At 52.3% G+C, this 27700-nt stretch overlaps 1 protein-coding gene across 1 annotated transcript; it reads right to left on the bottom strand.

The window, feature by feature from the left end:
* Positions 1 to 3585: 3585 nt before the first annotated feature.
* NYNRIN (NYN domain and retroviral integrase containing) lies at positions 3586 to 26309 on the bottom strand. The gene is made up of 8 exons (XM_032593694.1): positions 26066 to 26309; positions 14476 to 15143; positions 12792 to 14354; positions 11713 to 11843; positions 11474 to 11570; positions 9713 to 9814; positions 9404 to 9505; positions 3586 to 7846 (listed from the first exon to the last, which is right to left on the bottom strand). Exons 1-8 carry the CDS (start codon positions 26261 to 26263, stop codon positions 4996 to 4998), a joined length of 5712 nt encoding a protein of 1903 aa, XP_032449585.1. The 5' UTR covers positions 26264 to 26309; the 3' UTR covers positions 3586 to 4995.
* Positions 26310 to 27700: the final 1391 nt, after the last annotated feature.

Raw genomic sequence — 27700 nt, 5'->3', positions numbered from 1 at the left:
TTGAAGGGGGGCAAGGCAGAGTAACCGTAGCAATGAAGTGAATATGCTCACAGGAGAAGCAGTGAGCATAGTGGTTAAGACGGTGGCACAGGAGCCTCTCACTTAGTGGCTGCACATGACCTTCCATGACTGAACCTCTCTGTGCCCCATCTTCTTCCTCTATAAAATGGAGAAAACAATTGTATCTACCCCACAGGGTTGGAAAACACTTAGAACAGTGTCTGGCACAAAGCAAGTACTCAATACGTGTACTTGCATGTGTAAGTTACTGTTACTGTTTGGATTGGTAAATAAATTAAAAAGGGTGCATGTCCCAAGGATTCTCTGGCAATCTTTAAAAAGCATGTAGGGGGTGGTGGGACGTCTGGGTGGCGCTGTTGGTTAAACATCTGACTCTTGAGCTCAGCTCCGGTCATGATCTCAGTGTGTGACTTCGAGCCCGCATCAGGGGCTGCACTGGCGCATCTCCTCTCTGCCCCTCCCCTGCTTGTACTACTCTCTCTCTCTCTCCCTCTCTCTCTCTCTCTCTCTCGTTCCCTGTCTCTCTGTCTCTCAAAATAAATAAATTAACTGAAAAATAATTTTAAAGCATGTAGGGGGGCACCTGGGTGGCTCAGTCAGTTAAGCGTTTGACTCTTAGTTTTGGCTCAGGTCATGATCTCACAGTTTCATGAATTCGAGCCCTGCAACAGACTCTGTGCTAGCAGCCTGCTTGGGACTCTCTCTTTCTCTCTGCCCCTCGCCCACTTACACTGTCTCTGTCTCTGCCAAATTAAATAAATAAGCTTATAAAAATTAAAAACTAAAAGGCATGTAGGATTTTTATTTGGTTTTATAGTGGCCATTTACCTGTTACAATGCTTCTTTCATTCAAATGTGTTCACTTTTACCTGTGAACGCAAGAACTTAGTAAATGGTTGCTGGGAAAGCGTGGTGTCACAAAGCTTAGGGGTCTTAATCTCACCAGCTAGTTTATGTTAAGTTTTAACGTGAGAACAGGATACAATGTGGAACATGCTTTGTCTTTATGACTTGTATTACATCATAGAACTATCTGCATACTGGCTGCTTTGTAATTTCTCTGGGGAAAGCCCACCTTCCAGTGCCCCATATGAGAAGGGAAAATCGTGATGGGCATAAACGAGAGAAGCAGTGACTGGTAGGCTGTGATGCCCATAATGGTCAACTCTAGACAAACTTTTACTATGCTTTCCCTTAAAGGTAGGAGGAATCTCTAATCCTGTTCAGAATTGTTCAACAGCGAAGAAGAAAAATCTCACCATCCCAGCGCTCAGAAGCCAATGTGGGTAAAATCTGATTATTGCTTAAAGTCATCCTGAGTAAAAACTAAAGAGGTTTTGCTGAGCCAGCGTTCTGCTCGGCTTTCCACTTAGGAGTTCTGAGCCTTTCCCTTGCTGCCTTGTACTAAGGGCACGTGCATTATTCCTGGTGAAGGGGGTCAGGGAAGACCATGACCTGTCTGAATGGCATGTGAGCTGAGATCCCAGGTCCCTGAGCCCCAAGCTCATGTACCATGCTCGCTCTCTCTCTCTCTCTCTCTCTCTCTCTCTCTTACTCCCCTGCACTGCATTTGCTTGTTGAATTGTCTCCTTCACCTAACTGAGGATTCCAAGGGGCAGAGACCCTATGACTCACATGACCTGCTACCCAGCCCACACCTAGACAGGGTCCGGCACACAGTAGGTGCTCCATGAATAATGAATGACAGCGTTGAATCCATGAATAATGGATTGAATAATCCATGAATAATGAATGACACACACTGGGGAGTTCTCAGGAAAGAAGTTTCCTTCCTGCTGCTCCATACCCCTGCCAGTGCTGAACAGAAGTTTGGGCAGGTGAGGAAGGCACCAAGAAGCAGAGGCCCAGAGTCGGGAAGCTGGGCCAACATTAGGAAGGTCTCTGAACCTGAGGATCAAAAACGGCAAGAGTTCCAGAGGCAGGAAGAAGACAAATGTTAGCTAGTATGTGATTGTCTCAGGCAGCTCGGGCTGCTATAACAAAATGCCATAGACTGGGGCGGGGTGGGGATTAAACAACAGTCACCTATTTCTCATAATTCTGGAGCTGAACATTCAAGATCAAGATGCTGACAGATCCAGTGTCTGGTGAGAGCCCACTTCCTGGCTTGCAGATGGCCATCTTTTCATTGTACCCCACATGGTAGAGACAGAGCAAGGAGTGGCCCCTTTCCCTTAAAAGGACATTCATCCCACCATGGAGGCTCCACCTTGATGACCTCATCTAAACCTGATTATCTCCCAAGGGCCTTCCTAATACCTCCTAATAGCATCCTCCTGAGGTTTAAGATTTTAGCATATGAATTTGGTGGGGACACAAACATACAGTCCACGGCAGAGATGAAAGCTCACACCACACTCAGCACCACAGTAGCCTCTTTGCACAGATTATTTCATGTAATCCTTGTGCCATCCCATAACTTGGGAGTCATCACCCTGCATCTCATAGATGGGGAAACCGAGGCCTCGAGAAACAAGCCACACAGGTAGCAGATACAGAGTAAATATCCAAACCTAATTCTGTCATGTTTCTTTTTTTTTAATTTTTTTAACGTTTATTTATTACCTAGAGACAGACACAGAGCATGAGCAGGGGTGGGGTAGAGAGAGGGGGAGACACAGGATCCGAAGCAGGCTCCAGGCTCTGAGCTGTCAGCACAGAGCCCGATGTGGGGCTCGAACCCACAAACTGTGAGATCATGACCTGAGCCGAAGTGTGTTGCCTAACCAACTGAGCCACCCCGGCGCCCCAATTCTGGCATGTTTCCAATACAACCAAGCTGGGTCAGCGCTGATGCCATTCTCTCACGCCAGGCTTCATTCACCCAGTTCTTCCATGACAGGGACTGGAAAGAGCAGCTGCGTGGGAGCCCATAGCCTGGGCTCCCCTCCCAGCCCTGCCACAAACCAGCCGTGGGCCTTATGTATCTCACTACCTGGGTGCCAGTCTCCTCATCTATAAAATGAGACCATGCGTCAGGTGAGCTTGAAAGGGTACTACCCAGGCCTTCAAATCTTCAACTCAGCCTGGGAAACATGCAGCAGCAGCACCCCACAACTGCCCCCCACCCTCCCCACCCATAAGTGAGCCTGCAGCTAAAGAGAACTAGACCTTGGTTCCATTCGGATCCGTTTATTGACAAATCGAATGAAAAACAATCATATAAAAGGATATAAGACCATAAATGTGGTTAACACGTGGAGCGGGTGGAGGAGGGCAGTTGGGATGTGGGTACCGCATGGGGAGGGAGGAGGCTGGGCATACCACTAAAGGGAGAAGCAGAGAAGAGGGGGAGAAAGGGGGAAAGAGGAGGAAAGAAGGTGTCTGCTAACAATCCCACAGCTCACCTTTCAGTTTTTCAGCTGTCACCCAACCATTCTCTCCTGGACAGGATTAACAGCTGGAAATGATTTAAGGGCAACAACGAAGCAGTTTGTCTACAAGAACTGGGAGATGGGGGATGGGATAGGGTTCTGAGGGAGTCTCTCCCTTGAACCTGTCGCCAGAAACCTGTTTAGGGTGAACTGAGAGCTAGGAAGCTTAGTCTTGTTCCCAACTCAGCCACCAGCGAACCAGCTGTGTGACTTTGGGCACGTCACTTCCCCTCCGGGCCTCTCACCTTGGCTGTGAAACAAGCAAACTGGACTCGATGGTGGGTCCTACTCTGGCTCTAGCAATGCCAAGCGCTTTGGCAACCTGAGCTGGGCCAGGAGTCTGGCTCAGCTTTGGAAAAATAAAACTACTTAGAGGAGAGTGACACAGTGCTAGCCTTCACCAGGAAACTACAGTCAGCAGAAGCAGCAGCCACTCAGAGGACGAGTGTAAGTGCACACACCTATGAGGAATTCACTGTCCCTACAAGATGATCTTTGCAGGAAGTGGCTGCGAGGGAGCTGGGTTTTGCTCTACGCAGAAGGCAGGTGCAGGGGAAGGGGACGATCCAACCAAAGCAGTCACACATTGTGCGGGGTCTGGGGATACGGGGTACAGTAGACATGGGAAGAGAGGGCTGTGGACTTTGGGGCAGGGTTGGAAAGTAGAGCCGTGCCAGTACCTCACCGCGTGCCGCACTGCTCATTTCAGACGCCCTGCCCCCTTCAAACAGAGGCCTGGGCCCCTCGGTCTAGTTGAAGTAGCTTGTCAGGTAGAGATGCCACACTCGGCATCGAGATCCTTGATTCCTGTTCTGGTTGACGCCGTTGAAGCAGGGGACGGGTTGTCTTCGTTGGCTAGAGCCAGTTGAGGTAGGCTGTCTCTCCTTGCCCTTCCCCTGCTGACAATCGGGATGCTCTATGTGGCTGGCCGTACTTCTACCCCAGCTCTGAGCCTCGGGCTCAGAACCGCCAGTCCCTCCTCGACAACTGGACAGGCCTAGGCTGGCCTGAGGAAGGTGGCTGTGAGACTGGGAATGGGCTGCCTCTCCACAGCCCTCATGGACTTGGGTCAGCTGTGACAGCGAGAAGAGCAAAGGGTCCCCAGGGTACAGTTCAGGGGAAGAGTCCATATTCGAGATTTCTGTTTGATAAGGGAATGTGGTTCCGATTTTGAGGCCTAGAGCCAACACCGTTTGACCGTTAGGACAGGCAGGAGTAACATTCTGGGGGGACGTGTGTATGTACCTGCACACGTGTGACAGGACGATAGGGATACCCGGGGAAAGACAATGAGCCTGGCCTACCTTAAAAAGGGGACTTTCTGCCCCCCAGGGTAAAACTGCCAGAGGCCCATATCTCACAGCCTTTGACAGACTCTCCCGATATCCCAAACTGGGGATGCTTCCATAGGGACGCTGATCCCCAGTTCAAGGCAATTCAGCAAAGCTTTGTGAATTGACTTCTCCGCAAAAGGCACAACCGAGGCCCCCAGGGGGCTATGAGACCACTTCTTGAGGCTGGGGGAGGCCTAGCAGCAAAAGCCCAGGACCCTGGAGTGGGGGCTTTCCCGGCACCCCGGTCATTGCTCTAAGACCTTGAAGGACAGGGGTGTGCCGCTCTTGGCAAAGGCCTTCATCAGGCTGCTGGGATAGATGCACCCAAGCTTCTCTGGAGTCGGGAAGCCCCAGACCCTGTAGAGAGAAAGGCTCAGCCGGTCCCCGATATAGAAGGGGCCCACCCATTTGGCACTGCTGCCGTTCCTGGGGAGCGACAGCAAGAGGACCTGGTCGCCCACATTCCACTCCTTCTCCTGACTCTCCCGCTTGAAACGCCTATTCTCCGCCTTTTCGCTAGCCTTGTCGGTCACCCGCCAGTGTAGCTCCAACAGCTCCCCAATGAGCTGCAACAAGAAGACATCCATCTTGAGCCCTTCGATATTGGCACTGCTCATCTCCCACCACAGCGGCTCGCTCAGCCTCACTTCATCCCCCGTCAGGATCTGGACCGGCGTGGCCTGGGTGGAGGAGGCCCTAAAGGCCAGGTGCAGCAGGGGCAGGGAAGCTGCCCACTTCTTGCCATGCAGGAAGATGAACTCCTTGAGGGCCCTCTTGAATTCCCAGTAGGCATCTGAGCTGGCCAGGCAGGGGAACTGGAGGTCCCTGCTCAGGGAGGCTGCCTGGGCTCCCAGGGCCAGCCCACAGCTCACCAGGACATGCCGAGCAAACTGGGGGCCCTGGGCAGCCTCCAGCCTCACGGGAACGCCCCACCTGGCAAACACATGCTGGAGCAGCACCTGGGCCACTGCCGTGTGCGTGTAGGGCTTCAGGGGGAATGCCTCCACCCATCTGGTGTTGGGGTCGGCCACAATCAGCACGTGCTTGTGGCCCTCCTCGCTTATGGTGACTGGGCCCACCACCTCAATCTGCAGGTTGGACCAGGGGGCGGTAGACCTGAGGGGCCACACGGACTCGATAACCTTCAGCTCACTGCCTATGAGATTTCGGGGGATGCAGAACAGGCAGCTTCGGCAGTAGTCCCTCACATGCTCCTGCATCCCGGGCCACCACCCCAGCAAACGCAATTTCTTGTAGGTCTCCTCGGGCCTCTGGTGGGCGCCCAGGGGAAGGTCATGCACGGAGAAAATCAGGTCCCTCCGGAGTTGCCTCGGGACTACCCAGACCTTGGGCCTTTTATCCCCCTTGAACATAAGCAGACCGCTCTCTTTGTCGAGGCTGAGTGAGTTAAAGACAGAACTGAAGGGTGAGGAGCCAGACAATTTCTGCCCGGCCTGCAGCTTGGCGATGATATCGGCCAGAGTGCTGTCGCTCAGCTGTAATGCCAGCAAGTCGGGCCTCTTGCCCATGGTGTGAGGAGATACTACAGGGATCGGCACGTCCTTTGGCAAGTTCCACCACTCCCCGCCCCCCTGTGCTCCCTGCTTGGCCAGGGTGTCCACTGTCACAGCAAACAGGGAGCCCCGGTAGGAGGTTCGGTAGATGAATGGAAGGGACGAGAGGTCAGAGGTGAGCGAGATGATGTAGGACAGCAGGCTCGGGTGAGGTAGCGGGGCCCCGTCCGAGGAGAGGAAGCCTCGAGCCCTCCACAGGGGCAGGAGCTCCCAGAGGAGGCTGAAGATCCAGTTGCAATGCGTGAGGAAAACCACAGGGAGGTGGGACTGGCCGAAGCGCTCCAGGCCACAGGCCACGGCCGCCAGGTGGGCATAGGTTGGTGTGTACGGGGAGCAAGAGAAGGAAAGGGAGACAGGGGCGCTGGTGGGAGACAGGACATAGAGACCAAAGCCAGCACACCACTCGTCCTCACGGTAAAAGCAATAGCCCGACATGTGGATGCAGACAAAAGTGGACAGGTCGGAAAAAGGAGGCAGAACCTGGAAAAAGCGAGGCATCGAGGACGCAGGCGTCAGCAGTCGGTTTTCTCCCAGCAGGCCCTGGAGAAGGGTCAATTCCAGGGCCCTCTTGCCTTTGTCCTGTACCAAGAGGGACCATCGGATCAACCATGCTTTGGAAAGTCTGCGGCCCTCTGGCGCCTCGGGGTCCACAGTGGCCCGGGAGGCATAGGAAAGGTCCAGGACCACTGGGGTGTCTCCAATGCAGCGGGAAAAATGTTTGAGGGCCCAGGCCACCGCATAGGGGCTGTCTCCCCCTGACTGGGGGCCCTCGCTCTCCTCATCGGGAAGGAGGGGCTTCGAGGTATAGGCTACGGGGTGCTTCCTCCCCGAGTGCTCCTGATAGACAACGGCCGTGAGGGCCACTTGGCTCACTGTCACCTCCAGGCGGAAGGGCAGCTGGGTGTTGGGGGCCGTCAGGCAGAGGGCAGACACCAGGGCTCGCTTCAGAGCCAAGAAGGCCTTCTCATGCTCCCAGTCCCACTGCCAGTCCGGCTTCTGCTTGAGGAGGCTGTGCAGAGGGCCCACGAGGGCTTCATAGTCAGGGATGACATCCTGGTGGGAGTCCATGAACCCCACGAAGAAGGAGAGTGCAGTGAAGTTGCTGGGGATGGTCAGCTGGGCCAGGTGGGCAAGAACCTGTTGGCAGGGAGCCTTCTCGTCCCAGGGGATGCCCAGGTAGGGAGACGCCGGCGCCGGCAGGAGATCGATGTCTAGGGCACCGTCAGGGGGGTCCTGGAGGCTGAGGCACCGGAGGATTTCCTCTGAAAGGGAAGGGCACTCGGCCCTGAACACTGATGCCAGTGAGGAGTCCAGGGCATCTTCTTCAGGTGGCTCCTGCACCCCTTGCCCCTCCCTCTGCTCATCGTCCTGCCTCTCCTCCTTCTCCTCCCGGACTTCTTCCATATTCCGCAGACCCTCCGGAGGTGCAGGGTCAGCACCATCACTTGGCTCAGAGGCGCTGGCCGAGCTGGGAGGAAGCGTCTTCCACACCTTCAGGAAGTTGCCGATGTCGGTGTCTAGCCTACCCCAGAAGAGCAGAGCGGAGGGGCTCAGGGGCCTGCTGGAGGAGGGAGGGGCACCCAAGGGGGAAACCACATCTGCGGAGCCTCACCCCACTGCTAAGTCCCCCTGAGGCTGGGCCAAGCGCCAGAGCCTCCACCAGGACCCTGCCCGCAGGTACCTCCTCTATCTCCAGCACGTGCCAGGCCTCCATATTGGAGAGTCATCCATATGTGAAGCCTCACCCAATCAAACCCTTGTTGACCAAGCAACATTTTCAACCACTTCTAAGCCAATGACTTGGTACGAGTTAGATGACTGGCACTTCCAACCTGTCCCTAGGACGAGCAAGCCAGGGGGAGGTCAAGAAGGAAGGCGGCCTGACAAGGCACTTGAGAGAGGGCACAGCAGACAAACCTCCACAGCACTTTTTCTCAAACCAGGGAAATGAAACTGAGGGACCCGGTCCAGAAAGCAATGCCCTGTCCATAAGGTCCTTGCCACCATCCTCTGCTGGGAACTAGGAAGAGGGGGGCAGTAAGGCAGCTCAGAGCGGGAGGAAGCCAGAGCGTCTGAGTTGCTGCAAACCTGGTCCAGGACAGAAGTCATGTATGTCTAACCCAGGTTGTGAGAATCCAAGGAGACAATAAATATGGAAAAAATTCAGCAGTACGTCCCCTAGCCCAGCTCCCTTTATTCCCACAGCAGCAAGAATGAGGCTGTCCCCTGGAGCACTGCTGCCAACAGCATAATATGGAAAATGTCAAACGGCCCTTGACAAGAGATTCGATAAATCCCCTGGGTACTTCTAGAATGGAATACCGCGCAGCCATTAAAGTGAGGCACATGAATTAACATGGCATGTATCTGGGCAGGGCGGTGGGGGGGGGGAGCCATAAAATGCTGAGTACAAATGCCAACTGTGGAAAGATGCACATGTGCAAAACTGTAAAGCTGCAAAACCATACTGTAAGTGGCTTATGGATGCATCGATATGTGGTAGAGGTCAGGGAGCCTAGGTGGCGCAGTCAGCTGAGTGTCTGACTCTTGGTTTTGGCTCAGGTCACGAGCTCACAGTTCATGGGCTCCAGCCCCGCGTCAGGCTCTGCGCAGAGCCTGCTTAAGATTCTCTCTCCCTCTTGCTCTGCCTCCCCCACTCACGTGCATTCTCTCTCTCTCAAAAATCAATAAATATTTTTTAAAAATATGTTGTAGGGGCGCCTGGGTGGCGCAGTCAGTTAAGTGTCTGACTTCAGCCAGGTCACGATCTCGCGGTCCGTGAGTTTGAGCCCCGAGTCAGGCTCTGGGCTAATGGCTCGGAGCCTGGAGCCTGTTTCAGATTCTGTGTCTCCCTCTCTCTCTGACACTCCCCCATTCATGCTCTGTCTCTCTCTGTCCCAAAAATAAATAAACGTTGAAAAAAAAAATTAAAAAAAAAATATGTTGTAAAAGCATAAACCTGAAAAATCGAATCACTCTGCTCATGGTTAAGCACTAGACAAATGTTGGTTAGCGCCAAGGGGAAGTTTCTGGTCAGTCCCAAGAGGCACTGGGAGGCGGCAGAGGCTTGGCCCATTACCTGTTTGGCTTCTTCAGAAATTCGTCCAGGGTGGGGCCATCACGGCCCAGGGGGTCATCCGGCACCATGAAGAGATTCCCCGCAAAGGTGAAGGGCAGTAGGCTGGACCCGGGAGAGAGGAGATATGGTCATAGAGGAGCCCTTGATTCATACAGCCCGTTAACCCCTGGATGTCTGAACAGGAATTGAGACCAACGTCTGGTGAGCACAGCTCTAAGGGCCCTCTCCCAAGACCAGCACCCCCTGCCAGGGGCTGGCTGACATCCATCCACGGGGAAGGAACAGCTCAAGTCCCTGGGATCACCTCACCGATCTTTGACCATCAGTTTCTTGGAATTATTCATCAGGATGTGGAGCTGCTCATTGGTGACAATGATGCCGTCTGTCTCCTCTGCCAGCTTTACCATGAACCTGCAGGGAGAGGGGTTGCTGCTAGCCACCCAGAAACCCTTACTTCCCAGGTCTTTGGGGAAAATGAACTTGCAGTTTCACGTGGAGATGTGCTGAACAAAAATGCTGCCCTTGGTGGTCGGGGAGCCAGGGCTCAGGAGCCCATCTCCTCGTCCGTCTATGCAGCCATCCGGGATCACCACTAGCCCCCGGGAGGGTGAACTTGAATGCACACCCCCATCTACAGATACAAACACACACCCCTATCTAGCACACAGGCATTCACATACACATGCACAGACACACACGCTGAAACCTGCACACTCGCCCACATTCACACATGCATTTTTACTAGCTCAGTTTCCACATCTGTAAAATGGACATAAAATACCTACCCTTATTGCTGTGAGGATTAAACGGAATGAGACAAACAGTACATTGAAGTGCCTACCTCGGTGCCTGCCACACAGCATGCACACACATGTTCCATTACTATTCTTCACCAATGCACCACATTCCCATACATGCCAAGACATACATACATACATCCATATGTACATATACACACTACATACATACACTGATATGTATGTAATGTATGTATGTATATACATATAAAACATATATAAAATCACATACCTGAATAAACAAATCCACTTTTCCAAGGATCACCTCTCCTTGAAAGAGGGCTGTGACCAGGAAAGAAAGCAAAGGCCACCTACTTCTCGGCATTCCCGGAAAGGTTGCCATTCCGGCGGCCCCAAGCATGCTATTCCACAAGTGCCCAGCAGGGGACCTTTGCAGAACAACCATCTTCCCTCAAACCCAGACCCGAAATTTTAGAGGCACTTAAAGACCAGGGGGCCTAGCTCTTGAAGGAGGGATGCCTGAGCTGCCATGCCTGGCCCTTCCAGCTGAATGGATGCCAGGTCTTGAGAAAAGTGGGGAAGAACAGAACTTCTCATTGGCCAGCATAGGAGGTGCCTAAGTGCAGCCGAGACCGGGCACAGACTCCAGCCTGGGACCAGTGACTATGGCAGGGCCTTCCCTGCCCCAACAGAGGCAGCATCACAGGCTCCCCCTGTGCATACTGGTCCTGCAGCCATGTTGGGGACTAGGTGCTTAGGATTGACACGTAGGGAAGTAGGGAGGCACTGGGGCTTTAGTGAGGAGACAAGGCCAGTCTAACTCCATTTTCAGAGCCCTGCCAGGGGTCCAACCACATACAGCCACACACATACCTCCTCCCAGTGCCAGGGCTGGGGGGGGAGGAAAAAAACTGAAGCAGTTCCTGGAGACTTGAACTTTAGCCCAAACCGAGGCCCCAAATCAGTCACTTGGGCAAGCAGCTCTATGGAAACACCAGGAGTCACCTGGGCGGGTCCTATCCAAAGTAGTGGGTTCCAGCCCATAGGTCAGAAAGCCTGTAGACTGAGGGAATGGAGCTGGAGAGTCCCAAAGTCAGGAATCCCCCTTAGCCTAGGGTAGAGCCGATCCTGGAGCCCTCTCCTCACTGTGTGCCTCCCTCTGCCTACAGAGGGCCTGTGCACCACACCATCCTCTCTGACATGACCCTCTGACATGGTGGCCTCCATCTCCCCAGAGCAGGTGAGGCTGGACTCCACCCAACACACCAGCCCAGCCCCTGGAACCCTCCAGAAAGGCCTGGGACTGGCACACCTATAATCGTAGGTGGTGATCTTCTTGCCGTTCTCGAGCTGGGAGGGGGTGATTGAAAGCATCTTGAGGGAGTGCAGCTTCGTCAGGAAGTGGCTCTCTGGAGGTGAAAGACAGAAGACAGAGATGCTCAGAGGAAGGGCGAAGTGGAAGAGGCCAGGGCAGGGACAGAGAGGCAGGGAAAGGCAAAGCTTGGTGATGCTGCAGGGGCTGGCGGAGGGGGTGGGCAGTGGACAGCTCACCTCTCACCCTCCGGTTCTTCTTCAGCTGCCAGGTGGGTACAAACACAGTGACCTCTCGGTGTCCCCGGTTCCAGAAATACTGCACCGCCATGGCAATGCCACGGCAGGAGAAGAAGTGCTGGAGGCCGTGCCTGTGGGGGGTGGTGGGAAATGAGGGAGCAGCCTCCTCCTGACCAGTGGCCCTGCCTTTCTGCTCCTCCCTCAGACAATGCCACACGCCTGCGTCAGCAACCGGCAATGCCCTTCTCCCTCTCCTCCATCATCGAACATTCTGTAAGCACCTACTGGGCTCACTCACCTACTCTGCGTGTGCATGTGTGTGCACACATGTCGAGGGGCTATGTGCACGTGATCAGCTGTGTGCACATGTGTGGGGTGAATGCGTGTGTGCGTGCAGGAAACTCCAGGGCAACAGGAAAAAGAAGGCAACCTCTGCACCCAAAGAACTTAAGTCAGGGCTAGAAGCAAACAAACATTCATTCCACCTACTGTGGGCCAGGAGTGTGCTCAGCACAGATAACTACTGTCCCGTGGGGACAAATTCAGTGGTCTTGCACACATTTATGCTAGCATGTGTAGAGCAGTAAGCGCAATGCAGGAGGACAGTCTCTAAGGATTGATTGGCACACTCGGGAAAAGCTCCATAAAGGACACCTGGGCTGGGCCTTAAGGTGCAGGCTAAACATTGGTAGCTGGCCTGGGGTTGACAGACGCTGTGCTATGTGAGACAGGCGGGCTGCGGTGGGAAGAGCACGGGCCTTGGCAGTGGGCAGATCTGAACTCAAAGGCCAGCCAGGTCCCTTACGAGGCTCTGGAATCTTGGGCCAGATGCCTTACCTCTGTGAGCCTGTTTCTGTTTCTATCAAAGAGAGAGAAAGAAACGTCCCTTGGCAGGACTGTCTGCATGATTCCGTGCACATTCCTACCATGCCCCAGTCACCCACCATTGCCACTTCCATCCTATCGTTTCCCCATTTGAACCCATGTCACCCACATACCGAGGGGATGCCCACGCTCTGTCCCCCCCGGGGATGCCCTGCCCCAGCTCCCCAGCCCATGCCATGCCTGTAGCTACTCACACCATGGCCACACTGCTGCCATCAATGACCACTCGCCGTAACCCCTGGTTCCCAGGTTCCCCCGACAGGTTCAGCTCGAAGGGTGTATTCAGGGCCTCATGGTACCTCTGGAAGCTGGTCACTGTGCTGTTTGCCTGTGGGTGACGAGGCGGCTGCCTCGGGGCCCCCTCCCAAGCCCCCAGGAGCCCCTCCATCTGAGGTTGGTGCTGACTACCGGAAGTCAAGGTGCTGCTGGACTGAGGACCCTGCCTTCTGGACTCCCCATGGCCCTTTGGCAAGGAGGCATTGCCCCTTGACGAAGGCTGCACCTCGCTCAGGAGTTTGGCGGCATCCAGGCTTGGCCCTGGATCTGTGGGCATCTTCTGAGCTGCAGGTGTTTTGGGGCCTCTGGAGGCTTTGGAAGCTGCAGGTGCTTTGGGGGCCACAGGTCCCTTGGGGGCCGTAGACCCTGTTTTAGCTGCAGGCCCAGTTTGAGCTTTGGGTGTTTTTGCTGCAGGTGACGTTTTTGCTGCAGGCGTTTTCTGAGCTGTGGCAGTTTTGGGAGTCGCAGGTACGATTTGAGCTGCTGATGCCGGTTGACCCACGGCTGCCTTCTGAGCTGCAGGCCCCCCTTGAGCTGCTGGCTTTGTCGGAACCGAAGGCACTTTGAGAGCTGCAGGTTCTGTGGGGACTGCCAGCATCATCTCCGCTGTAGGCACTTTGGGGACTGCAGGCAGCCCCTGATCTGTGGGTGGGGTTTGAGCTGTGGGCACTGCCGCAGCCACGGGCACTTCGAGAGTTTCAGGCACTATTTGAGCATCGGGTGCTGGCTGACCTGTCAGCCCCTCTTGAGCCACGGACCCCCCCTGAGCTGTAGGCACGCCTTGCCCTGTTGGCAGCACAGAAGGGCCCTCTTCTGGCCCCTTACAATCCCACTGCACACTTCCTTGATCCCCTGGCTCGCTTCCAGCTTGCAGTTGGGGCGCAGAGGTCAAGGGGGGCCCTATCTGTGGAAGTCCTGGGCTAGTCTTGTCCTTTACACCCGAGCCCCCTGAGACCACCAATAAACTCATGACTTTTTGGGGGGTCTCTGGCCTCGGGCAATTCTGTAGGGTTGCATCTCCTCCTGGTCCCCCATCTGGTCTGCAGTCTGGGCTTTCCATGCTGGGCAAAGGAACCAGCTCCTTCTGCTTCCACTCTAGATTTAAAGGCAAAGGATTCTGCCCTGGTAGCTTGAACTGAATGGGGCCCAGGGGCCTCTGCCAGAAAGGAAAACTGAAGCACGCCTGGGACAGGAGCCAGGCCAGGTGGAGAGAGTGCAGTTCATTGATCCTCCAGAAGGTTGCGGCGATAGCCCCTGGCCACAAGGGCCCAAACGCTGGCCCTGGGGTCCAGGCCTTCCAGGGCGGGCACATGCTCAGGGCTGACACGGGAGGCTGGAAGGGGCGTTTATCTTCCACTCTCTGGACCTGCCTTTGCTGTGACGGGGCTTGTGTGTGGTTTGCAGAGTCCTGGCTGCTGGTGGCTTGCGCGGGCCCTTCCTCTCGAGCACTGTCGGTACTACCTTGGCTGTTGGAATCGACCCTGGAGGAAATCCAAGTTTGTTGGAAAGGTGGTTAGGCCAGGTAAATCCCAAACCATTTCCGTGGGGCGGGGGGAACAGGGACAGGGTCTAGAGAAACCAAACTGATTCTTCAGAACTTACCTTACCAGCTGGCTGGTTGTTTCCTGCTGTGTGTTCTGGCCTGGTGTGCCCGAGACCAGGGCCCTGGTGGCTCCCAGGTTGGTTAATCTCTTTGAATGTTCTGGGCTCCTATTCTGGAGAGTCCCCACCTCCAGGAAGGGCCCAGGACCGTCTCCCACAGACACCATGGCCGGGCCTTCCTTCTGCTGGTGGGGAGGGCAGATCAGCACCTCGGGGTCAGGGCAGGACTCAGAGGTGCCGATGCGGCCGAGCCACTCGATGATGTCTTCCTTGCCTGCAGCGTCCCGCACCAGGCTCAGCAGCAGCTCTTGGACCGCTGGGGGCAGCTGCAGCAGATCCCCTGCATACTGGTCACCACGGATCCAGACCAGGGCCCCAAAAGCCCTGGTCACCTCAGCCTCCCAGATTCCCCGGGGGGTGAGCAGAGCAGCAGGGCCCCAGCGCAGCCGCCCCACCAGCTCCTCCAGCCAGTTCTGGGTCATGATGAAAGACTCGGTCAGTCCCCCCACCATCAGGGAGCCGGGGGGACCAGGCACCAGGTAGGCCAGGGTGCTCCAGCAGAGGCAGTCGAGGAAGAGGCCCTGGGCCCCAAGGAAGGCGCAGTGCAGGGCCTGCGGGTAGCGAACCTCCTTCCACAGCTCCGGGCTACACAGGCCCTTCAGATACTCCTGAAGTCACAGTGGGGAGAACACAAAGGAAGTCATTCCTTTATGGGCCTGCCACTGGCTTGCACCCTCCCCCCGCCCACACACACACACACACACACACACACAGCCAGCCCCTCTCTCTAGGCCTGCCTCCTCACACACGCATTTCTTTTCAGGGAGCTCTCTGACTGAATGAGGGAGGCCTGGGGGGGGAAGGGGGAAGCACCTAGGCTTGGAGTCGAGGGACCTGATTCTGGTTCCAACTTGACTGCAACAGGTTAGGTCAACTGTGGGAAATTTACCTTCTTCTCAGGGCCTCTGTCTTTTCCCCTGTAAGATGGCAGGTTAAGTGACAGTGACATACCCCTAGGGTCCAGTCCTACCCTGACATTCTAGAACTGTGAGACAGCTAGAGGAGGGGAATTGCATACTACTGAGAATCCTCCATGTGCCAGGAACTTATGTGACCAGGGGGCAAGTTATTTACCCCTCCTTGTGTCTGGATTCCTCATCTGTAAAATGGGGACAACAGTTTCCCACCTCATCAGGCTATTATGAAGCTTCAATGAGTTAATAAGAAGGAAGCGCTTAGCCTGACGTCTGCCCATCCTATTCCCAAGGGCACACAGCTAGAGGGCTGTGTCCCCAAAGGCACACAGCTAGAGGGCGATGGGCCAGGACCACAGCCCACATGTGTCTGACTCCGAAACCAGAGTTCTTTCTACCTCCTCAAACTGCAGAGTGACTATAGGGTAATCCTGTGGGATTCTGGCTTAATCCCCCTCCAGAAGGTCTCTAGCACAACCTGTACCTGTAACCATGGTAACTCTGTTGCCCAGAGGGAACAGAGGAGGAGGTAAGTCACTGGGCCAGCATCCAGGAGAACCCTGCAGACATGCACAGTGGCTGAACCAAAAGGAAGGCCTCTGGCTCTCTGGGCAGACCAAGTCCTCATGTTTACAGGGCTCAACCACTCAGTCTTTGGCAGTCACTGGGATGGAAGAGGTTGGGTTTCTCCCCAGTATGGCTGAGTTGCACCAGCATGACCCCTGTGAGCTCCAAGGGAGCGGGGGCACTCCCTCTTAATCAGTCAACCCATGTCGACTGTATTTGCCCTCATGTCCCTCCTGTCCCTTCACATCCCCGTGTCTCTGAAGGTCACCCCTCTCCCTGTTTCCCCCTAACAGGGAACAAAGGCTCCCTCTTAGATCACCAAAAGCCATCCTGAAGACGGCTCCAGCCCCTCTGCTCGGTACCCTGACCTCTTGTTCAGGCCTATGTTTACCTCTTTCACCAGGACCAGGCCACAGACCTCCAGCCCCTTCCCCAAAGGGTCTAAAATACACCTAGGCTTAGGCCCAGGTCTAACCCCTTTTCGATCAGTCCAAAACCAGCTCAAAACCTGACAGACACCCCAAGCCAACCCCTCCCACCAAGAACCTCATCTGGTCCACTGTCTGGCGAGGGTGAATCTGACCGGGCGCAGGATAACTGTCATAGACCTTAACAAATCCCCACCCCAGCACCCTATATTCCGATTACTTGAAAACAACATGTAGAAATGAAGAGAGGTGCTGAGGAAGAAGATTGTCGGTGGTTTCTTTCTCTTTGTGCAAAGAGCTGAAAATATTTATTGTGCCATTCACTGTTCAATATTTTTTAACTAACAAGTATATAAAAACTAAAATCGTTTTCCAAATAATAAGTGTGAACTAATATTTATTGAATACTTATTGTGTGTCAGGCTCTTTACACACATGATCTCATTTATTCGTCTCTCAGCCCTATAAGGAATTTGCTATCATCCCCATTTTAGACGAGCAAGGAAGGGCACGTGTCCAAGGTTAAACAGATTGTCGGCTGGGATACTCAGGCACTCTGACTCCAAAGTCTGGGGTCTTAACCATAGTGCTGTCTGTACCTTACAGCAAGAAAATGTAAAGAAAAACAGGCAATGACATCCAGAAAATTCTGGAGCAATCTGCCTGCTTAAAGCCCACCCCAATCTTTTTCCTCCAGAAGGAAAAAAGGAGAGAAGAGGCAGGAACAAAATAAGCACAGAAAAAGAGTTGTGTATTTGTCAAAATACATTATGCAGTGTCCACAGGTCCTCTGTCAATTAGTAAGTTAAATAAAAACAGTAACACGAGGGGAGCCTGGGTGGCGCAGTCGGTTAAGCGTCCGACTTCAGCCAGGTCACGATCTCGCGGTCCGGGAGTTCGAGCCCCGCGTCGGGCTCTGGGCTGATGGCTCAGAGCCTGGAGCCTGTTTCCGATTCTGTGTCTCCCTCTCTCTCTGCCCCTCCCCCGTTCATGCTCTGTCTCTCTCTGTCCCAAAAATAAATAAACGTTGAAAAAAAAAAAATTTAAAAAAAAAAAAAAAACCAGTAACACGAAACAGTTTAATATTGGTCTATACTTGATCAAGGTGTTCTAGCATTTAACACCTGACTTAGAAATCTCCTTTTTCCTAAGGCAGTTACCATTTATTGTCTGCTTTCCAGAACCACCCCTAAATTACCCTGCAGAATAGTCAAAAGGCTCAGAAAATGGCAGCACCAAGAAACTCTGGAATTGAGAGTGATGGGAAACCTTTAAAAAGGCAGACCAAGGGACTCCTGGCTGGCTCTGTCGGTAGAGCATGCAACTCTTGATCTTGGGATTGTGAGTTTGAGCCCCACGTTGGGTGTAGATTACTTTTTTTTTTTTTTTTTTTTTCAACGTTTATTTATTTTTGGGACAGAGAGAGACAGAGCATGAACGGGGGAGGGGCAGAGAGAGAGGGAGACACAGAATCGGAAACAGGCTCCAGGCTCTGAGCCATCAGCCCAGAGCCCGACGCGGGGCTCGAACTCACGGACCGCGAGATCGTGACCTGGCTGAAGTCGGACGCTTAACCGACTGCGCCACCCAGGCGCCCCGGGTGTAGATTACTTAAAAATAAGATCTAAAATAATAATAATAATAATTAAACTAAAATAAATAAATAAAAGGCAGACTGAGGTCAAGTTGTTTGAAGAGCAGCTCGAGACGGGAGACCAACTGCCCCCCTACACAAAGGCTGTGAGGTTTGTTCTCTAGGCAGCGGGAAACAAGGTCCCAGGATTAGAGGTGGATCGCCATACTTGAGGGTGTGGGTATCATACAAAAAACATGAAGGAAGGGAGGAGAGATTAATAATGAAGTCTACAATGAAAGCTGAATGCCAAGAAACTCATTCTTCCCATTCAGCGATTTAGCAGCCAGGACAGAGAATAAGAGAAATACATTCTGGAAATCTGGCCAGCTGGAGAGCCAAGACCTAAAGATCACCAAACAAGTTTCCTAACAGACAGTGCCCTCAGATCTCTGCACAACCAAGCTCTAAATCAACAAGTGTCAGCCTCAAGCAAGGATTATCATGATAGATAAGGAAAACTTCTAATGTGAAATAAATATACAGAAAACATACAGAAACGGGTGGGGAACAATTTGAAGGAAGAGAAACTCAGGAGGGAGAAGAAAACTTTAAAAAGTTTACTATTGGGGCGCCTGGGTGGCTCAGTCAGTTAAGCCTCCTACTCTTGATCTCAGCTTAGGTCTTGATCTCAGGGACATCAATTCAAGCTCTGCCTTGAGCTCCATGCTGGACATGGCATCTACTTTAAAAAAAAAAAAAAAAGTTTACTACCATTGCTGTCTCAGAGAGATGATAGAGAACATTGCACACATTAAACAAGAATACGGTATTATTTTTGAAAAGAGAATTCAAAAAACATAAGTGGTTTTTTTACAAAAATACTTTATTCTTGAGGCACCTGCGTGGCTCAGTCAGTTAAGCGACTGACTTCAGCTCAGGTCATGATCCCACATTTCCTGAGTTCTAGCCCCACATCAGGCTCTGTGCTGACGCTCAGAGCCTGGAGCCTGCTTTGGATTCTGTGTCTCCATCTTTCTCTGTCCTTCCCCCACTCTTTCTCTCTCTCTCGAAAATAAACATTAAAATTTTTTTTTAAAAAATAAAAAAGACTTTATTCTTAAGTAATCCCTACACCCAAATGTGGGGCTTGAACCCACAACCCCGAGAATAAGTCACATGCTCCACCGAATGAGTCAGCCAGGTACCCCCACAAATGACTTTAGATATTAGAAATATGATGGCAGGGGCGCCTGGGTGGCTCAATCAGTTAGGTGTCCAACTTCGGCTTGGGTAATGATCTAGCGGCTTGTGGGTTTGAGCCCTGCATTGGGGCTGTCTGCTGTCATCACAGAGCCCAGCAGAGCCCGCTTTGGATCCTCTGTCTCCCTCTCTCTCTGCCCCTCCCCTACTAGCACAAGCGCGAGTGCCCACTCTGTCTCTCAAAAATAAACACTAATATATATGTATATTATAAATATATATTTATAATATATATAATGTATATATAATATGTATATATGTATGTATATATATAATATATACATTATATATATATACACACATATATATAAAACGGCAGAAATGGAAGACCCAATAAAAAGTTTGGACGATAAACTTCAGGAATTCTCCAGAAAACAGAGCAAAAAGTCAGAATTGGAGAACAGGAGAAAAAATAAGCAAAAGTACATTGGGCCAGTACATTGGGACATTAATGTCTAAAAAGGAGTTCCAGAAAAGGAGAACAGAGAAAACACAAGGAGGAAAGTCACCAACTTTCCAATCACCAATCTAGTCACCAATCTAGTCAATCTAGTCACCAATCTAGAAAATTGTCTACATCTGAAGAACACGAGTGTCCAGATAGACGGGCCCCCAGAATATAGCAATAATAAGCAATGATAGATGAAGACAGACCCACACAGAGGAGTCTCACTGAGAAACCTCAAAACAGTGGGGAAAACAACATACTTCCAGAGAGAAAACACTTCACACACAAAGGACCTGGGACCTAAAGAGCTTCCAAAGTCCTAAAGCAAGAAATCAATGGCATAATGCCTCCACACTTCTGAAGGAAAATAATTTTCCATTTATTTATTTATTTATTTGAGACAGAGAGAAGGTGCAAGTGAGTGAGGGGCAGACAGAGAGAGAGAAAGAGAAGCGGAGTTCACCCAAAGTGGGGCTCATGTTCACTCGATGCAAGGCTCATGCTCACCCGAAACAGGGCCCAATCTCACCAATAATTTTCCATTTATGATTCAATACCAACCAAACTGTCAATCAAGCGACCTTCAGCTATGCAATGTAGATATGCAAATATGCATATCATTTTATCTCCTCCAACATTTTACCTCCTGTAAACCCTTTCTCAGGAAGATGCTGGAGAGCACTCTCCAGCGAATCAACAATGGAAACTAAGAAAGGAGATCCGATAGAGGAAGAAAGCAAAGACAATCTCCAGGATGACAGTGAAGACAAATCTCAGAATGTATTCATCATTCAGCAAATCATCATTGAGCACCTACTATTTGCTAGGCACTGTTTTAGGACCAAAAGCATCGTCAGGCATGGGGGACAACTAGTTCAGACTGGAGGGTAAGACTCAAGAGGCAAGCATGTTACTAGTATATTCTTCAGCACTGCACCATCTTTTACTTATTTTTCTTTTTTTTTTAAATAGGCTCCACACCCAGCATGGAGCCAACGTGGGGCTTGAACTCACAACCCTCAGATCAAGACCTGAGCTGAGATCCAAGAGTTGGAGGCTCAATCAACTGAGCCACCCAGGAGCCCCATGCACTGCACCATCTTTTTAACTTACGACTCAACTGGTGGACGTGCTCCACCAACCCAAGAAAGAGAAAGGCATTCGGTCCAGGAAATAAGGAATTTAACAAAGAAAAAACGCAAAGGGCTGCCAAGAATGACAGCAAATTGAAGTGTAGGAAGACAACTGTGCAGTCCTGACTGGACAGAAAGAAGGATGTCTCCAGGAAAACATCTAGAACTGCAAGGACATCCTGAAGCCATAGACTGACCTCCTAGAAAACTGTAGTGAGAAGCCACTGAAGTTGTTAGAATTGGCTACAGGTCCTAAGAAAAATAAGTACATTAAAAAAACAGGGAGTTCTTAACGTCACTGAAATAAAAGTAAGAAAACATAAGCAGGGCACATGGCAGTGCTCAAATACGTGTGATGCTTGCACAGGCATAACGATGCAAACAGTAAATACAGGTTTGAGAGAAAACTGAAATAGAACTATACTGAGAAAAAAAGAAGAGATGGTGATATAAGGGACTAAAGGCTCACCTACAATAATGGTATGTCAAAAGGTATCTAAAACTGGGGCACCTGGCTGGCTCAGTCGGTAGAACATGTGACTCTTGATCTCAGGGTTGTGAGTTCAAGCCCCATGTTGGATGTAGAGATTATAACAAAATAAAATCTTAACACGGAACATGGAGGCTGTGTCAGCTTCCCTCCCTCTCTCCCTCTGCCCCCTCCTCCACCCTAATTCTCAGTCTCTCTCTCTCTCTCTCTCTCAAAATAAAAAATAAGGGGCTCCTGGGTAGCTCAGTCCGGTTGAGCAACCAACTCTTGATTTTCGCTCAGGTCATGACCTCACAGTTCATGGAATCCAGCCCAGAGTCAGGCTCTGTGATGACCATGCAGAGCCTGCTTGGGATTAAATTTCTCCCTCTCTCTCTCTCTCTCTCTCTCGAAAATAAATAAACATTTAAAATAATTTAAAAAAAGTAAAACATAAAAATATAAATAAATAAATAAATAAATAAATAAATAAATAAATAATAAATACAAGATTTTTTTAAAAAATGTCTAAAATTGATTAGTCAAAATATAACAGTACCTATATATGTTTTTAGGAATGTGGAGATGAGGAAATGCCAAAGGAAATACTGCCTACAAGGAAGAGTTGGGAGGGACAAGGCAGGCAATCATGGTGTCCTAGTGTGAGCTTTTTAAAAACTATTGGACTTTTACATTGTGCATGACTTTGATAAAAGAAAAAATTAAGTTTTAAAAAAAGGAGAAGGGGTTCCTGGGTGGCTCAGTCAGTTGAGCATCCGATTCTTGATTTCAGCTCTGGTCATGATCCCATAGTCATGGAATCAAGCCTCGAGTTGGGCTCTGCACTGAGCATGGAGCCTGCTTAAGATCCTCTCTCCCTCTCCCTCTGCCCCTTTCCCCTGCTCGAGTGCTCTCTCTCTCTCTCTCTCTCTCTCTCTCTCAAACACATTTTAAAAATTTTTTTTTTCAACGTTTTATTTATTTTTTGGGACAGAGAGAGACAGAGCATGAACGGGGGAGGGGCAGAGAGAGAGGGAGACACAGAATCGGAAACAGGCTCCAGGCTCTGAGCCATCAGCCCAGAGCCTGACGCGGGGCTCGAACTCACGGACCGCGAGATCGTGACCTGGCTGAAGTCGGACGCTCAACCGACTGCGCCACCCAGGCGCCCCTCTCTCAAACACATTTTTAAACAAAAACTTTTTTAAATAAAAATTTAAAAGGGAGAAGGATCGGTTGCCCAAAACACAATTAGATTTGCCGGGAAGTGTTTAGCAATCAGCCAGGTGGGGGGATAGACATGATTTGTAGCATTTGACAGTTTCTGTGGCATAAATATTCCCACCAAGGCTAATTTCAAATTACCAATGGGACTCCACTGGCTTCCAAACTTCCTGAAATTTTAACAGTGGGTTAAGTAGCAGCCAGCTCCAGCATGCCCCTGGCCACCAACTTACATGTTACTGCTCAGTGTGGAGCAGGGACAGATCGGCTTCCATCTGACAAGCCAAACCAAAAGTCAGCAAATCACGCCCTGTCCCACAGCTCCCTGAACCCAGTCTCTGGCTCCCCCTCATCTCCCTCCATCATCTCCAAAAAGGGGAAAAGTGAAATGTCACCTCTCCTCTCTGTGCTCAACCCTTCCTCACATTGTTGCCAAGAACAGAGCGCTGAGCAGGGCTTGTCCCTGGGCAACTCTGTCACTATTAAAACCCTCCTTTCCACTTGTTGATTTCACCTTAGAGAGGTGAGGCTACCCCAGTGTTTGTTTTTGCTGCCTGGGAAGGTGATTTTCAGCAGTGTCTTTATTATTTCTTTTTTTAATGTTTATTTATTTATTTTGAGAGAGGGAGAGAATGCAAGCAGGGGAGGGGCAGAGACAGAGAAAGACAGAGACAGAGAATCCCAAGCAGGATCTGCACTGTCAGCACAGAGCCCGATGTGGTACTCGTTCTCAAGAACCAAGCCATGAGATCATGACCTCAGCCAAAATCAAGAGTCGAACACTTAACCAACCAAGCCACCCAAGTGCCCCTGTCCTCATTATTTCTTAAATCCCACTACAAGATAACAATTAAAAGCACTCTTGAGGGGCGCTTGGGTGGTTCGGTCGGCTAAGTGTCCAACTTCGTCTCAGGTCATGATCTCACAGCTCATGAGTTTGAGCCCCGCATCAGGTTCTGTGCTGACAGCTCAGAGCCTGGAGTCTGCTTTAGATTCTGTGTCTCCTTCTCTCTCTCTGCCCCTCCCCTGCTCACGCTCTGTCTCTTTGTCTCTCTCTCACTCTCTCAAAAATAAACATTAAAAAAAACATTAAAAATTTTTTTAAATAAATAAAATAAAAGCACTCGAATTCTACAGAGATTTTCCTGAAAAACCAGTGCATATAATTTAGAAACATACCCAGTTCCTTCTCCAGATAAGCCTGTGTCCTTCACCTCCCCTCCCCTCACAAGCCAGCCATCCCCATGCTCACCCCTTTCCCATCCTTCAGTCTCCAGTCTTGCTAGGTCTTCTCTGCCAGGTGGCCTGTGTAGAGTGCGACATTATCAAAGTGCAGGATTCTACGTCCCTGCAGCTGGGATTGGGGTCAGCCACAGCATCTCCCCATGGAAGCCACAAGACATCCTTATACTTGAGAAATTGTCACGTATCAGATTGCTGGAACTTAGAGAGCATTTAATCTTCTTACTCTAATTTAAGCTTTTCACTTTACAAACAAGGAGACCCAGAATCAAAAACAAAAGCACTCGTTCAAAGTTATACAATAATAACTGACATCTATCCCCCAAAGCTCTCCACATCTGCAAACGTGCTTAAGCATGCATTATTTCAGCTGACTCACAATCCCTCTGTGATGTGGGTGTTATATTATTTTATAGATGAGGAAATAAGCTCAAGAGAGAGTAAATTGTTTGCCCCAGGTCACCCAGTTAGAGAGTAGCAAACCTCAATCTCAAACTCTCTCTGCCACACCCCTCTGTCCCAGACATAGCTTGGTGACAGCAGGTTAAGCCCGGATCTCCTGACTCCTGGGACAGAGCCTTATCTTCCCACCTACCCTGCTCCCCTGCTCCAAACCTCCAACTATCTCTTCTTTCTGCAAATTCTGTGCAATAAGAGAGGGAGTTACCCAGAAGCCCCTCACCTTGTCTCCATCTTAAACAGGGCCTTTCCCCAAAGGAAGACAAAGAGGATTGAGGTGACAGGGTGGGAGAATTGAAGGAACCACTGGTTACCTTAGCAGGGCCTGGAGTGTAAGGGAGGGATCAGTGGCCCAAGGAACCCTGAGGCAGCAGTAGGAGCAGGAGCAGACAGGCCTAGAGAATCTGATCTGGGATCTAAGCAGGGGGCAGGGGAGCTGGGCACCTCTGAAAGTGCAAATCCCATAAAAGCGTGAGTTGTTGTGTTTCAAATTAATAAAAAGATTAAGAACCCAAAACACCCCCAAAGGTTGCTGTTGTTAACCAACCCTATTCCAGCTACTGAAAAGTCTGAATCTGAGGGGTGCCTGCCAATCCATTCTTTGGGCAGGCACCCCTCCCCCCACCCCCACCCCCCAGCACCTCTGTCAGAACTGGAAAAACTGCTGACCAAGCAACTCAGTGGAGGGGCTGAGGGAGGAACTTTCCAGCCTGCCTGCCTGCCTGCCTGCCACTCGCCAGTGTACTCTGGGCTCCCCCACCCATGGCCTTGACCAATTAGGATATTGGTATAGACCCAGCTGGGGAAGGGGTGTGTGTTGGGCAGGGTGCAGGGGTGAGAGATACACAGGAAGCGAATGGCCTGGGGCCCAGGGAAGAAACTGTAGCATTCCTACTAGGAAAAGATAAGGGAATCTGGGGGAAGAGGGAGACCTTGGCCATGACTGGAGGCCAGACAGAATCTTGTTAAGAGAAGCCAGGGAGTATGCAAGAGAGGTACACTGTGACCTGGCCTGTCCAGTGCCCAGCCCCACACAGCAGGCCCTTTCATCTGAAAGCCCACAACCCTCCTCCAAGATTCCCACCCATCCCCAGGGACGGCTGCCTTCCAGAGCAGCTGTGCATGGACGCGGGCGCGCACACACACGCGCGCGCCAGCACCAGCCCCTGCAAGAGGCTACCTAGGGCATCAAGAGTGTGGGGCAGGGAGCCCAGAGCCCTGGGTTCTGGTCCCAGCACCTGCCACCCTCCTGCCTACCTGACACTGTGTGCTCAGGCAAGCCTCTTACCCTCTCCAATCCCCAATGCCTGATTTGTAAAATGCCTGCATTGCTCTAGAAGCATCTCTAAGGGCCCCTCCAGTCCAGCACTCTGAGAGCCTCCAAGGGGCAACCCAGGATTTAAAGAGACGTAAAAAGAGACAGAAGGACCTGGGCCTTCCAGTGTCTTGGTGGAGAACAAAGAGGTGTTGCAGAGGCCATAGAAGGACCTTAAGCTGTTCCCCAGATGGAGGAGCAGGCTGTGGATGCTGGAAGGCTCATGAGGGAACACGTACCATGGAGGGTCTCGCAGCGCACTTGAGGGACAGAAGTGACACGCCAAAGAGGGGTGAGGCAGAAAAGAAAAAAGGAACCAGAGGGAAGGAGTCAAGCCTGCAGATCTGGAAAGGCAGGACGTTGGCCCACTACCTGCCCGCCATAGTGCCGAATCCAGGTCGAGGGATCTCTGGGGACCCCTGTCTCCCCCGGGCAGGGGAGAGCGAGAGGGCTCTGGCTGGAAGGGGTGGGTGGGGGTGGGGACAAGCTGTTTACCTTGGCTTTGCTCATGTTCTCCTTGGGCCCCTCCAGCTGCAGCCAGAAGTAGGGGGTGTCTGGGCGGCTCTGGAAGGCGTTCAGCTTGACCCTGAAGATGCGTTGCACTTGCAGCCGCTGCCGCTGCACCCGGGGCTTCGATTTGGTCTGCACCATGAACCATTCCTGCGCCGGAGGGTCGCCCCCGGACAGGAGCATGGCTGCCCCGGCGCCCCTGGAAGAAGGGCGCCGACGGTGTCAACCGGGTCCCAGCGCGGGAGGCGCCCCAGCAGGGTGCGGGAGGAGTCCAGGCCACGCCCCCTCCGCCGAGCGGCGCGCCCCCCGCCTCAGCCTGGTCCTCTCGGCTTACGGACCCACCAGCCACGGCCACGGCGCCCGTCCGCCCGAGTTCCGTCGCTTTTGGCGGCGGCTCCCGCTACAATCTCTTCCTGCCAGGGGCTGCAGCTGGGGGTGGGACCACTTGGGCTCCCGCCGCCCTTCCCTCCGCCCCCAGCCTTCCCCCTTCACCACTGCGCCAGCCCCTGCAGGATGAACCCTTTCTCCGTCTGCCTGGTGGCTTGAAGGGGCGCGGAGGGCCGAAGGAGGGGGCGACAGGGCGGGGGGAGGGCGCGAGAGGGTCCTGGAAACCTCCGCCTTCCACCCAAGTTTTAGGCCCGAAGCCAGAATCAGGGGTCAAAGTTAATTTCCTTCCACGTTCCCCTTTCCTGGGTGGAAGGAAGAGGAAGGGGAAGGAGGGGCGTTCCGGTGGGGAAGAGGGGGCTCGGTTTCGGGGACTTTCTCCCAGCTCCTCCCACCGCGCCCCTCCCAGCCCTCCCCGAAAAGGCAGAGAACCGGACCTGTGCCACTCCTTCCCCGGAGGAAAGGGTTAAGGAAGAGCAGGGTGGGGAGCGGGGGAGGCCGGGGCCTGAGGAAACTCCGGGCTGGAAACCTAGCAGGAAGCAGAGGGTAACAGCACCGCCTCCCCACCCCACCCCCAAGTCTGGGGACTGCCGGGGCTGGCAGGCAGCCCAGACCCTCCTGAAGCCCCCAGGGCTGGAGGGGCGGGGAGAGCAGCCTGAATTTTCAGACTGGCGTGGTTAATGAAAGCCCCTTTTAGCAAGTTTGAGTAATGCCGGGGGGGGGGGGGGGGGGGGGGGGCGGGGCTTCAGGATGGGAGTGAGGGTCTGGTCCGTAACGCAGGCTTTGAGGGTTCCCTCAACCCTTGATCCACAGCCAACCGCTTGGCATCAGTGGTCAGGGACTAGCTCTGGGCTGGGGGCCCGCCTCCAACACCCGGCCCCGGAGGCATCCCCGGCACAAAGAACACCTTATGCAGCCCTGGGGCCTGAACAGAACCTGGCTCTGTGGAGGGCACAGTCTGGGTCCTGGGCTCCAGTGCCCTTTATTTTACAAACCCAAAATGAGCCCCGCATTCTGACAGGCACAAGTGTAGTACCTACGGGGACAAAGGGCAGTGGACTGTAATTTAAGCCTGCCCAGGAACATCTGGGCTGTCGGGCCATGCTGTGTTTGTGTCCAGGCAGGCAAGGGGCCAAGAGCACCCCACTGCAAGGAAGAGGCCCAACTGGGGAGAGGAGGGGGCTCATACTCTCATACTACTCCCAGTATCCTCATACTATTCCTAGACTGGAATCC

Source organism: Lynx canadensis, chromosome B3 (genome assembly GCF_007474595.2).
Source record: "Lynx canadensis isolate LIC74 chromosome B3, mLynCan4.pri.v2, whole genome shotgun sequence".
NCBI classification, from domain to species: domain Eukaryota; kingdom Metazoa; phylum Chordata; class Mammalia; order Carnivora; family Felidae; genus Lynx; species Lynx canadensis.
Note: the sequence above shows the minus strand (reverse complement) of the source record. Positions and strands in the feature narration are given on the sequence as shown.

Bases quoted from the DNA above. Each gene is read 5' to 3' on its own strand.
- NYNRIN (XM_032593694.1), bottom strand. From the start codon at position 26,263: ATGCTCCTGTCCGGGGGCGACCCTCCGGCGCAGGAATGGTTCATGGTG. The intron at 15,144-26,065 runs GTAAACAGCTTG...CTGTGACTTCAG, and splicing joins AGAACATGAGCAAAGCCAAG to GAGTATCTGAAGGGCCTGTG. The intron at 9,506-9,712 runs GTGAGGTGATCC...TCCCGGGTCCAG, and splicing joins AAACTGATGGTCAAAGATCG to CCTACTGCCCTTCACCTTTG.